This window comes from Rissa tridactyla, chromosome 1, assembly GCF_028500815.1.
Source record: "Rissa tridactyla isolate bRisTri1 chromosome 1, bRisTri1.patW.cur.20221130, whole genome shotgun sequence".
In the NCBI taxonomy this organism is placed as follows: domain Eukaryota; kingdom Metazoa; phylum Chordata; class Aves; order Charadriiformes; family Laridae; genus Rissa; species Rissa tridactyla.
The window spans coordinates 125,722,230-125,735,579 of NC_071466.1; the positions used below are offsets into that span (position 1 = coordinate 125,722,230).

Below are 13,350 nucleotides of genomic sequence, written 5' to 3' on the forward strand. Positions count from 1 at the left end.
CAAGGCGGCCAGTGGCATCCTGGGGTGCATGAAGAAGAGTGTGGCCAGCAGGTCCAGGGAGGTCATCCTCCCCCTCTACTCTGCCTTGGTGAGGCCGCACCTTGAGTACTGTGTCCAGTTCTGGGCTCCCCAGTTCAAGAAGGACAGGGAACTGCTAGAGAAGGTGCAGCAAAGGGCTACAAAGGTGATGAGGGGACTGGAACGCCTCTCTTATGAGGAAAGGCTGAGGGATTTGGGTCTCTTCAGTCTGGAAAAAAGACGGCTGAGGGGGGACCTTATCAATGTTTATAAATACTTAAAGGGTGGGTGTCAGGAGGATGGGGCCAGGCTCTTTTCAGTGGTGCCCGGGGACAGGACAAGAGGTAATGGGCACAAACTTGAGCATAGGAAGTTCCACCTAAACGTGAGGAGAAACTTCTTTACTTTGAGGGTGGCAGAGCACTGGAACAGGCTGCCCAGGGAGGTGGTGGAGTCTCCAACTCTGGAGACATTCAAAACCCGCCTGGACGTGTTCCTGTGCAACCTGCTCTAGGTGACCCTGCTCTGGCAGGGGGGTTGGACTAGGTGATCTCCAGAGGTCCCTTCCAACCCTATGGTTCTATGATTCCATGATACACCTATGAAAGTTCAGAGGAAAAAAAAAAAAAAAGGCTGAGGTAAGTAATACTTTGAGTAACAGTGCCACCTTATGGTAAGTTCACGTCCTTGCGCTTTGCCTGCTGCGGGGACAAACCCCACTCTACACACCCACACACCGCCCCCCTACCCCACACCCTCCACACTCACCCCGGTCCCGTCCCGTCCCATGCATACCGTCCCGTCACACATGCCGTCCCGTCAGCGGCCGGCGGGGCCCGGCGCCCCCGGAGGCGGGAGCGGCCGCTCGGGAGGTAACGCAAACTCCTCCTTCACGCGTGGTTTTGTCCCTCAGGAAAGACTGGGGGGGAATAATCTAAAGTCAAGGAAGTAGGTGTTTTACGGCATCGAAGCAGGTTCAGGCAATTAAAAAAAAATACATATCTATTGCGAAGAAGAGGGTAATATTTTTAATTCTTTTCCTCTATTTCACGCTTCATCTATATTTTTCACTAAAAAAAACCCCCACAAAAACAAACAAAAAAAACCCCCCAAAAAAGCCCCTATGCATTTCAAGCACCTACTTTTATTACTTAGGGGAAAAAAATAATATTTGTAAAACGCCCATGAGGCATCATTTTGCCCCCCCCGCCCGGGGCCGCCTGGAGGTGCTAATAGCGGAGGCGGGGGGCAGGGGGACGGGACAGTGACGGCCCCCAGCGGCCCCGCCGGGCGGGCGGTGCCAGTGCGCAGGCGCGGCCCGGGGCGGGGGCGCGGCCAGGCGCGGGCGGTGCGCGCCTGGCCCCGCCCTCCTCGCGTGGCGGCAGCGGGAGCGGTGCAGCAGCATCATGGGGGACACGCTGGAGGAGCCGTGGTGGGAGACTCCGACTGGGGCAGGCAGCGGTCCAGGTACTCCTCTCCTGGAGCTCCCCCCTCCTCACGCCGGGCTTGAAACAGTCTCCCCGAGGGCCGGTCCCCTCCTTCCCGGCCCTCCTCCTTCCTTTTCCTTCTTTATTTTTTTTCCACTTCCCCCCCTGTCCCTCCTTCCAGCCCCCCTCCCCCGCCTTTCCCCTCTCTGCTTTTAATTTGCTTCTTCAGGTTCTTCCCTGTCTCTGTTTTTCCCGGCTGGCTGCCGGTGGCGGTTTTGCTTGTAAACAAAATCTCCGCGGCCAGGTGAGGTCTCATCTCTGACCCTTCAGAGACCCCGGGATAGTTAGAGGGGGAAGCGGCAAACGAAAATCTCGGTACTCGAGTAACGACAGGAGCCCACTCGACAAAAATACTTTTAAGCGGATTTTAAAAAAAAAGGCGGGGGGGGGGGGGCGGCGGAGAGGAAGAAAACCTCTTGCCTTTGAGTTCAGAGCTTAGCTATCCCCTGCATTCATTTCGTTTCTGTGTTTTCTTCCAAACCGAGTTAGTATGATAAAAGGATGTTGCATAGTGTGTGTTGAGTGCCGTTACCGACGTGAAGTTACTTACGGTTCTGAAGGGCATCGGAGACAGTAAATCCATAGTAGAGAGCCTCTGGAGGGAAGAGCATCTGTGGTACTCGAAAAGCATCGCCCATGTGCTCACTGGGGTGTCTCCTATCCCCCTTGCCATGCGTTACTGTGAAAGGGCAGGAGTTAAACACCTTTTTCTCCAGACGTTGGTCTTTGGAGTATCATACTGTGGCTGATTTGTCTCTTTTCCTGATGGTTATGATATATGGCTCCTATACTTGGCTTTTTTCAGTGTGTCTTAAGGCACTTTACAGCCTGTGGTTGCATCTGTAATGTTGAGATTTAATGTGGAAATTTAGGTATATCTAGGCAACGAAAATTACTTTAAGAATTGATAGGGCCCTATTTTAATGATTTTTTTTAACGATTTTTTAAAAATATAATATTGGGAAGAGTTGGGAGTTATTGGGCGTTATCTGCACCTCTCTGAAGAATCCACATCTTCCAGTGTCTTGACGATGGTTGCTTATCTCCTGTGAAAAGGTAGTTGGAGAATAGTTTGAGAGGGAGTAATATGAAAATTGTATGTATGTAATAAAGAGGGGTCACAAGGCCTAATAAGGCTCCTGAGCATTCCATTTTTATTTTAGGCCTCAGGTAGGTTCCTTAAACAGTTCCAGTTTCCATGGTAAATGCTCTTCATTAGGAATTTTTCATTCAGGAGTCCTAAATATCTTAAGAGCCTACCTGCACATTATGCCAGCCAGAGGTTTCATTTGGGGTGGGTGGTAATCTGATTTTTATAATGTTGGCAGCTTTCCCTCAGAAACTGGATCCAAGCAGGACTTGGATGATAAAACATTTGACATCTGACTGTGAGATGAGACTGTGAATCACAACTCTTCTTCCAGTTAAGTAAAACTGCTTGGGAATTTTGCAATTGTGTTGTTGAGCTACTAAAATAATTTGGGTGGGAAGGAACCTATGGAGGTGTCTAATCCATCCCTGTGCTAAAAGCACTATGTACGCTTTACTCGAAGAGCGTTCTTTGAATGTGTTACGAGTAATGATTACAGGTGAGTGTTGTGCAAACCATATGTTCTGCTGTCTATATCCCACCTTTGTAAACTTGTTGGCAGGTTCTTTATGTGGAGCCTGTTGTTGTATTAAGTTGATACAAGGCATCAGTAAAGTAAGAAGAGCATCTGTTACTTTTATTTTGTGTAGCCATTTTTCATGTACAACAGATGTAAAATCAAAGGTTAATTTGTACCACATCTTATGGATATTGAAAAATGCTTTAAAATCAGTTGGCACGAAATAGGAAATCAGGGTTTATAGTGTACAATGTAAGCAGCAGTACAGGAAAATAATTGCCCAGTAGTGAGCACTTTTGACAGACCTGATCAAGTTTATCTTTGTGAAACATCAAGTTTCATTAACAAAAATGTTTGCTATCCAACTTCATTTGTTGACCTATTTTAAAAAAGCGTCTCTGCCACAACTGTAGGTGCAAAGCAGAAGAATTTGAAATGTACTTTTAAAATACTGATCATTTGCCAGCTCCTTTAAGATTAGCCCTAGAATAAGTCCTGACCAGTGGAATATTCTTCCTAATAACTCAGCCCTCAAAAGTGTCTTAGATTTTAGCAACTTTTAGTTAGAAGAGGCTATTTTTAAGATGAATTGTATGAAAGATGTTCAGACTCATTGAAAGGGTATGAAAACACAAAATACATATCCTAGTATATGGCTATATAAGTAATACTTAATTTGCTTTTGACCATGTTATTGGAAATCATTATTTTAAAATCCATATTAAAGGTAGTCAGTCTCACTTTGAGATGTGAATGTTTACACTGCTGCAGGTGGTTTATAGATGTAAAAAAAACAAACCTACCCAAAACCCAATAAAAAAACCGTGAAGGGATTAGCCATCTATTTACCTTGTCACATGACACAAACTAAATAATCTTGCTCAATAACTTCTTCAGCAAACCTTTAACTTTGACAGATTTATGGAGAGAGAGGTTAGAGATTGTTGTCTACTTATTAGTGTTGTTTAGTGTTGCGCATGTCCCAAGTCATTTAACTGCAGGGCTTCCTTCCCTCCCTTTTTCCAGCTTGTGTCACAACTATGTCCAGTCTTGAATGTGATTTTTACATTGCATTCAGAACTATAAGGGAGAGGATAAGGAATACTGAGGAGTTTGTTTAGTGCTGGTGAATGACAGCAACTTTTTCCTCTTCTCTCCATGAATGGAAAGAGCACTTCTCACAGCACTATAAATGTCCGTATCTTGCCTGTAGCCAGCATGCCACATCTCCCAAGCAGTTTGAGGGAGCAGGATGGACTTCTGTTTTTCATAAATTCGTCCAGTTTCCTCCTTTTATGTTACCACTCCTTGTCTTTCGTTCTCCATGCTTTCTTTGTCTCCCTTAATCCCGTAAGACCGTAGTATCCCCATTTGTCAGTTTTAGATCCTTAAGTAAAAGCCTACGTGGTCCATGTCCCTCATAGGAAGAAATTAACTGTATTCCAAGACAGGAGTAAAAGACAGGGAAACTCTTCTATGTCAGCAGTACAAATAGGTGAGAAGAATAATATGGTACCATGGAGGATGATTTGACAGTTCTTGTGGGCTCTACAGCAAAGGATGTTATTGTGGGAATTAATTTATTTTGCCAGAGGTTTTCTTTTCTTTCTGTAGACTGGCAATAAAGGGTGCCAAATAGCATCAATTTGTAATACGTGATTTGCAATTACTGAGAAGCAGACTGTTCATTGTAGGACATTCAGTGGGAGTTCTGTTGCTTGGTTGAACTGAGATCTGTTGGCAGACCTGTATATGGAGAAGTTTGGTGGTTGGTGGAGTTTTTTTTTTGGCTCATTCGTGAGTTGCCATACCTTCTGATGAAACTTGTTCTTGTATTGAAGATCTCTCTGATAAGCATTCCAAGTTGACAGCTGCTTTTTGAAATCTATGTTTCTTTGCATCTACATACAGTCATTCTGCAAGTTGCAGAACATATAATGGTGTGCTTCTGTGAACTTTATTTGGATCTGAGCATACATGACGTGGAGCCTCGTAACTTTTTAGTTACCTGCCAATTTAGTGAATAAAATTTGAAACCTTTTCTTTTTAATATGGAAGAGTCATTCTTTAAGTTTTGCATTTTGACACAAGTGGGTCTTGTAGGACATAAGCTGAAATAATTTTTCAGTAGACCGATCTTTTTAAACTTCATTTTTTAAATATTCCTAGAGAATTTCTTGTGGAGCTGTTGAAGTTTCTGTTGTGGGTTTGCAAAAATAGTCACGCAGCTGAGCTAATGTGTTGTACTGTCTCAGTGGTTAAGTTAAACTTTTAGCTGTGAAATAAAAGGGAAAAAATTGGGTAACTGAATGGATCAAAATCTCTCCTTGCTTCAGCAAAAGAATCGCGATTCTGGCTATGGCACTGTGATCACCACCAGCTTTTGCTTTATTTAGGAATTAGAATTTGGCAGTTCTTAAAGAAAGACCTATGCGAAAGGAGTTTTCCCACAAATTATCAGTTGAGCCATTTAGACTGTTGGAATGCACTCTGTTAGGGGAAGAAGAATGAGGGAGACATTAATACCAGGGAAATAAATTAAATTTTATATTCTAAAACAGTAACTCATGTTAGTTGGTATTACAGAATTCCTGTGGGAGGTTACTTGCAGTAATGGTATCTTGTTAGTTTTAACTTTCTAAAGTGGAATAGCGAGAAATTTTCTTGTCAGAGCAACGATTGCTATTTTTTGGAAAATTGAAAACAACGAACCTGTAGTCTCTTCGAATGTTTTGATTTTTTTGTGTGCATTGGCTGAAAGGAAACTCTGAGTGAATTTGAGTGAATGTCTTTTAAAGAAGTTGTGCTTTAAGAAAGGTGAAAAGGCAAATTCTCTCATGGATGAACTAGAACTACTTGTGCTAAGAGTTTGGTTAAGAAAAAAAACTTCACTAAGAGTTATGAATGCAGTTACCTATTCAACTTGAATGTGGGCAGTTGAAAGGAAGGACAAAATTGTGGAGGAATGCAAGAACAAAGTTGCACTTCTGTGTAAGTCACAGCTTACTGTTAAGCTTGGCACAAATTTTGATCAGTTCCAAAATACTGTTTAAGTGAACCAAAAAGCAAATACTATAGTCCAAATAAAATGGTGAAAGTTTATACAGCTAATACAAACATCAGCCATCTCAATTCTTGCATCTGTTTTTCCTAAGATAACATCTGCACGATTTGGAGTGGGGATAATCACAGTAGTTAACTCATTGAGGGGAGAATTGTTCATCTTAAAATGACACTTTTAAAGTGATGCTTGGCACAAGAAGGAGCTCTGCAGTTTCTTTAAGTTCTACACATTATAAAAGAGCAGATTTCTCCATACCTCTCTTCATTCTGTCTTTACTACTGAACGTGAGATACCAATACCGAAACGCTTGACTAGGCCAAATTTGAAAACAAAACGGTACCTCCTTCAAGCCATCTTCATTTGAGTGACCATATGTTTTTATAAATCTACTGAGACCAAATTAGTATTGTTATTTGTGGAACATGTTAAAAGTGAACTTACAGTAGAAATTTATTTATGTCTTGTGCATCTCTACTGTGAGGGCCAAATTCTGGAATTGTACCAGAAAAATGGGAGCAGAGTTTGGTCCCTGCAGACATGCAGCTACCTTTGCCTCCTAAGAATTTGGCTGTCTCTTGATGTATTGTGATTGGTGACCATTGACGTGCTGACCATGTGGATGGTTTCAGACATCTCCCCAGTGGAAACAACTACCATTGAGATTCAGATTCCTTAAATCCATTTTAATGTCATAGATTGTAGAAAATTATTTACCTTCTCCCTCCGCTTTGAAGACAGGTTTTAGACACAGTCCTTATAATGCGTAGCTTTCCAGAACTGCTGTCTTGGAGTGGTTTGTTGAGATGTCCGGCAGAAATTTTGATGGGTACTTTGGTTGTGCTCGTAGTCTTTGGTTTGGGGATCCGAGTTGGAATTGAATGACGGAACGTATCAGTAATCTTGAAATAAACCAAGAAAATAAGTCATGCATTAGGGAGGAAAGATTGTATATTTATCTTGTCAGTGTCTTTTCCACATTATAAAAGTAAATGCATCGTGCTTAGAACTGTTTGTCTGAACTTGCTTTCTCTCCTTGGTAATGAGAGTGTAGCTATGTATTTAACTTACCTACTTGACTGATGGATATCAAAGAATCTGAATTGATTGCAATCCAGAGTATAAATAAGAGGAGTATTCTGTCAGCCCACTGAGTAGGGCAGCAGCCCCAGGGGCTGAGTGGGTGATGTAGTGCAAAGGCTGTGAACTGTGTGACTTCTCTGGGTGAACAATCAGAGAACTTCAACATGCAGAAGCAGGTCTCGATTCAGTCCCGAGTAGCAGGTGCTACCTAGCTCATACTTTACTGTAAGAGATCACTCTTTGAAAGTGACCACAGTGTACACAAATTGAGTGTATTTGTAAGAGAGAACTCATATTTAATTGCAAAGAAGTAAGTAGACAAAAAGTTAAAACTAGCACTGAAAAGGGGCAAACACCTGTAAAGGCAAGGAGATTGTTTGAAAGGTACCATATCTGAAACTAGAGTTAAACATGCACTACCCATCAGAAAAGCTTTTTACATCACAGGCTTTTGTACCTTTTATAGTTGAGCAACAGAGTAGAAGTTCACTCTGGTGTATTAAGTACAAAGAAGAATGAGCTAGATCAAAACAAGTTTTGAGGAACAACTTTCTAGTAGCCATAAAAGCCTGTCTGGAATAAGTATTTCTTTTTTAAAAATGTATCAGAATTCAAAAGACTGCCATTTGGCTGTAGATAGAATCATAGAATTGTTAGGGTTGGAAGGGACCTTAAAGATCATCTAGTTCCAACCCCCCTGCCATGGGCAGGGACACCTCCCACTAGACGAGGCTGCTCAGAGCCCCATCCAGCCTGGCCTTAAAAGCTTCCAGGGATGGGGCTTCCACCACCTCTCTGGGCAACCTGTGCCAGTGTCTCACCACCCTCATGGTGAAGAACTTCTTCCTAACGTCCAATCTGAATCAACCCATCTCTAGTTTTAATCCATTCCCTCTAGTCCTACCATTACCCAACATCCTAAAAAGTCCCTCCCCAGCTTTCCTGTAGGCCCCCTGTAAGTACTGGAAGGCCACTGTAAGGTCTCCTTGGAGCCTTCTTTTCTCCAGACTGAACAACCCCAACTCTCTCAGCCCGTCCTCATAGGAGAGGTGCTCCAGCTCTCTCATCATCCTCGTGGCCCTTCTCTGGACGCGTTCCAGCACGTCCATATCTTTCTTTTAGTAGGGGCTCCAGAGCTGGATGCAGTACTCCGGGTGGGGTCTCACAAGAGTGGAGTAGAGGGGGAGAATCACCTCCCTCGACCTGCTGGCCACGCTTCTCCTGATGCAGCCCAGGATACGATTGGCTTTCTGCACTGCTGGTGCACACTGATGGCTCATGTTGAGCCTCTTGTCCACCAGCACCCCCAAGTCCTTTTCTTCAGGAGTGCTCTCAAGCCAGTCACTGCCCAGCCTATATTAGTGCTTGGGATTGCCCCGACCCAGATGGAGGACCTTGCACTTGGTCTTGTTGAACTTCATGAGGCTGGCATGGGCCCACCTCTCCAGCCTGTCAGGGTCCTTCTGGATGGCATCCCTTCCCTCCAGCGTGTCAGCTGCCCCACACAGCTTGGTGTCGTCAGCAAACTTGCTGAGGGTGCACTCTATGCCACTGTCCATGTCACTGACAAAGATGTTAAACAAGACCGGTTCCGGTACTGATCCTTGAGGGACTCTACTTGTCACCGGCCTCATTGTGTATGACAGGAGTTCTCAAAAGGATAAAGCTGAGCCAATATCATATCATTGCATGTGCTCAGTATGGAATAATTCAGGAAAGTTTGCACATCACAGGTGTGCTTAATGGATCATGAGTAATGGGAAAAAAAGCAGCCTGGGGTAACTGAAGTTTGAGAACAAAGAGATAGAAAGAAGAGTAACAATCTCCCAGAACAATGTGATATTTTTCCAAGAGTTCTGAAGGTGATGATTTTAAAATTGCTGAATCCTTATTAGTGATGTGCAATCTGCCACTGAAATTGCTGGTGATGCTAGAGGGATGTGATGCCACTTCTAGAGTAAAGCTTCACAGAATATTCGTAAGTATGACTGGTGAACTGATCAAACTGCAGAAATGACAATAAGAAAGCATGGTCACCAACATCTAATTTTGCGATGGGAAAATAGCCGCACTTCTCGTTGAGGATAATATTCAACTATGTGTTAGTCAGATATTGTTACATAGACATATGGTATCAGATTGTCTAATAATGAACCAGGCAGTATCTGTGAATGTTCCCAGGCAGTGGAACTGTTAAATTGTCAATAGTGTTGAGTTGTTTGAGTAGTCCACGCCCTGGATCTAGCTCTGGAACAATTCTGAGACATAGCTTGGGAGTTAGCCCAGAGGATGGTTCATTTTGAGGAGGTTATTTGTATCTGGGTAGGCTCTTTCGGAGGCTCAGGAAGTCTCTGGTAGTTTGGGTTGACCCATGTCTGAGGGACAGATGTAGGTGCCTTTAAGTTACTGTTATAGAAGTGACCATTTTATATTATGATTTTTCAAAAAAATGTGATAGTGGTCTCTAACAAAGGAATCTTGGGAGAGCAAAGTTTCTATGGGAAAAGAAGGAAAATTCTCATGGTTAAAAACTGGCAAGTGGATAGGAAGCAGACACCTCACAGACGCCTGTGATACTCAACATATAAACTGCATGGGAAGAGAGTTAGTACTGAAATTATGATATTTGCATACAGTATAAAAGGGAGGGTATTAGAAGAAAGAGATGACAGTAATTCATGGTGTTGAGTAACAAGGTGATAAAAACATGTGTCAGTTCAGTGATAACAAATGAAAAAATAATATATGTAGGGAAAACTAGTTTGCATACGGTAGTAAATATGACATCTCTTGTCACGCAGAACATAGATCCTGGAGTCCCTGTAAATGGTCCTCATTGCTCAGCAACTGGCAATTGACAAACAGGTAGAAGGCAGAGTAGGATTTACTCGGAAAATAATAGAAGAAAACAAAACACATCATTTTTTTTGGCGTGTAAGTCCAAACCATGACTACGTGGTGAATGTTTTGCAGAATTTTGTCCAAACAGCTCAGAAAAGAGTATGGCAAAATGCAGAAAAAGGTGGCAAAGATGATAAATTATGGAATGGCTTCTGCATGAAGATTAACAACAACATACACTAAACCTTTTCAAGTACGGAAAATAGATTGTGGAGAGAAAAAAAAATCAGAAAAATCTAGCATTATGGTGACTAGGGGAATTCTCTCTAATAACATGCCTGAGAGGGCATCCATTGAAGGTGGGTTAAAGATAAGTAAAAAGTATTTTCACTTGTCAATGAGCTATGAAACTCTTTGGGACAGACAGTTTTTGAGGTGGTGATATAAATTGGTTTGGAGAGAGTTTAGACTGATTCATGGCATCCATCAGGGACTGCTGAACACAAAGACATCATGTAGATTTCAGCTGTGGATAGCCGTAAGCTGTGGACTGCTAGAGGCTGCATTTATTACTCTGTTTGCCTGATATTTAATGTTTTTTTTTCATAAGCGTTTACTGCTGGTCGCTACCAAAGATGAGATACATAGATCCTGGGTCTGAATGTGTATAACTCCATTCATGATTTTATTTTCAAAATCAGAAATTTAAAATTTTTAGCTTTTTTTTAATAATATGTTGAGAAAGAAAAGAGTTTGACTTTGAAAGTGAGAAGGAAAAGGGAAAATGCTTCCTTTGCTCTGTGTTCCTTGAAGATTTTACCTCTAGATGGCAGCAAAGTTTGTCTTTTGTATTGCATCCTAGTAGTTTCACTAGAATCCGACTGAAACTTGTTAAATGCTGAATAAAAAAAGTCAACGTGCATTGTCATGGTACTCTTGAATTTTAGCACTCATATTGTTAGTGTGCATGGAGAAAAAAAAAAAAAACCAACCAATCGAAAACTGACCCCCAAACCAAAAAGCATTTTGCTTCAATTACCAAAGGCACAGTGTTAAGAAAGAAGGAGTTAATGTTAGAGGGGATAATTGTATTACTGCTGTATGTACTACTCCGGTGTACTACTCAGTACTTTGAACAGTTTGCCTTCTGACTATGTGGTATGGCCTGGTAGATGAGCCACAGTATTGAGAATAAAATGTTTGGGTGGGCTATTCCTAGCAGTGCTACTCTCTGATGTAAATTTAGAGACAATATAAAAGGTGTCTCAGTTTCCTAACTATAAAAAGAATTAGATTAACCATCATTTGCTAAGTATATTGAGATGAATAGATAAAAATATTTATGTAAAGTCTTGCATGCTAAAATGTGATTATAACTCTAAGAAAGAGTTGTGGGGTTTTGAGTTGGGTTTTATTTTTGTTTGGTTGGTTTTTGGGTGGGGTTTTTGGTTGGTGGTGGGATTTTTTGTTGTTTGGTTGGTTTGTTTTTTTTTTTTTTGAGAAGTGTTCCAGTTCAGAGATTCCATAGGGTACAAAGTGGTTGGAGGATTCTGTCTGTAGTTGATTGACATCAGTGTTAGTATTTCAAGAAGGTATTTGTAGGCCTAGATTTTTACAGGTTTTGTGCGTTTAACTGGTATTCAGGCTCTACGGCCTTTTAAATCAGAGGGAAGTTAGGTATGGAAACACCCCTGTGCTCTTGCCTATAGTTCGTGACGACTTCTAGCTCATTAAAACCATTCACAATATGGCCTTGTGAGCCATCAGATTTCATTTCAAGCAAAAATTTTTTTTGTGATTCAAAATGATGTTCTATTTTTGCAATTCTGAATGACAGTATTGAATACATCTGAAGTACTATCACAGTTCTGAGAATTGCATTGTAACTGATGACTTTGTCAAGGTTTGGTTTGCTTACAGTTGCTTTCTTTTGTGTGTTTTACGTTTGCTTATAGCCACAATAACTGAATTGATGCAACTCCTGGCATAGGCTCAAACCTGAGGTTAACAGCTGTATTATAGGGCTTTTTTTCTATGCGGGTAAACCATACCAGTTAAATTTCTGTGCCAGGACAATTAAACTCGCACTTCAGTGATTGTACCAGTCTAACTGTTGTAAGCAGGGATTTAACAAACTGTCCATCTAGTTCTCTTCCTCCTCTTTCAGCACTTAAAAATTGGTTTATTTTTCATCATTCATGATATAAATTCTGGAGAGGAAAAGCTGAATAACTTAAATTTAAGGAAAATACTTGTTGACACCTAACTTTTTGGGTTTAATTGCATGTGTAGCTAGACCACTGAACTTCGTTTACTTTTTAGAACTTGGTACTTGACAAAATACGAATCTTGGATATGAGTTGTAGAAAGAACATTTTGGGTCAGTTGACTAGATCAATGCTTAAGCTGTTCCTGTAAAGAGGGAATGGCATCATGTAGGAACTGGCTGGAAAGCACTTGGAAGTGGCTGTATATCAAGTTCTGCATTGGTTTAATTGATGTGTACTGAAAATTCTTGTGGGAATCCTCTTAGTTCCTTCCCTACTACTTAGTGTAGAGGCATGTAAGCAGATATGTTGGCTATGGCATGCTTGTATGTTGGGATCTTAATTTTGTTTTTTGGGCAGACCTGAATTACTAAAAGAAAAAACCCTCTATATAGATTTTGGTGGGCTTTTTCAATTTGGTTTTTAACTCTTATCTATGTATGGGAAGTCTGCATGCGCACCAAGAATCTCTTCAAATGCGTCCACCCTTTCTAACAATTTGTTTCCTTCTTCAAGATGAACGGTTTTCAGTCTCCCCCATTCTTTTTTTGACACTCACTTGTTTTCTGAATTTGCTGGCTCTGTGTTCATCTTTGCTGTTTAGTTATGGCTCCTTGAGTTCCCGTCTGTAGGCCGCTTTTTATTTTTGTTATCTTTCCAACTGATAGAAGAGGAAATAAGATACGTTTATCTTTCAAAAACCAAGCTGAGCTGCCTTTCATGTTCTGGGGAGCCCTTGTGAGTTCCCATCAGTGCTCTCAAAACATCCCTGGAAATGAAATGTTATTCTGGAGCTATCTGAGTAGTTGTGTGCTTTGCCTTTACTTAAAGAGTCTAAACATAGCTAAATAACTATCGGCGAAGACAACCAACTCCAAAGACATTAAACTAGCCACATTTTTTAAATGAGAAGATTATGTGGTATGTCTGTCATATTAGTCATATTAGCGTCATATTAGTCATATTAGCATCATATTAGTTTA

At 41.5% G+C, this 13,350-nt stretch overlaps 2 protein-coding genes across 5 annotated transcripts in view; one reads left to right on the forward strand and one right to left on the reverse strand.

The window, feature by feature from the left end:
- The first annotated feature begins 1,382 nt into the window (after positions 1 to 1,382).
- Positions 1,383 to 13,350, forward strand: part of CMSS1 (cms1 ribosomal small subunit homolog) — a 242,431-nt gene continuing 230,463 nt past the window's right edge. Inside the window, exon 1 of one of the 2 annotated variants that reach the window (XM_054207574.1) lies at positions 1,383 to 1,485. In XM_054207574.1, the coding sequence (XP_054063549.1) occupies positions 1,425 to 1,485 (61 nt within the window). In that variant the 5' untranslated portion in view covers positions 1,383 to 1,424. The remainder of the gene's footprint in view (positions 1,486 to 13,350) is intronic. The other variant, XM_054207590.1, reaches the window with a different exon arrangement.
- FILIP1L (filamin A interacting protein 1 like) overlaps positions 3,338 to 13,350 on the reverse strand; it is a 209,744-nt gene continuing 199,731 nt past the window's right edge. For 2 of the 3 annotated variants that reach the window (XM_054207505.1, XM_054207519.1), the window contains 2 exons: positions 6,894 to 7,078; positions 3,338 to 5,605 (listed from right to left, as the gene is read on the reverse strand). In XM_054207505.1, the coding sequence (XP_054063480.1) occupies positions 5,515 to 5,605; positions 6,894 to 7,078 (276 nt within the window). In that variant the 3' untranslated portion in view covers positions 3,338 to 5,514. The remainder of the gene's footprint in view (positions 5,606 to 6,893; positions 7,079 to 13,350) is intronic. The other variant, XM_054207512.1, reaches the window with a different exon arrangement.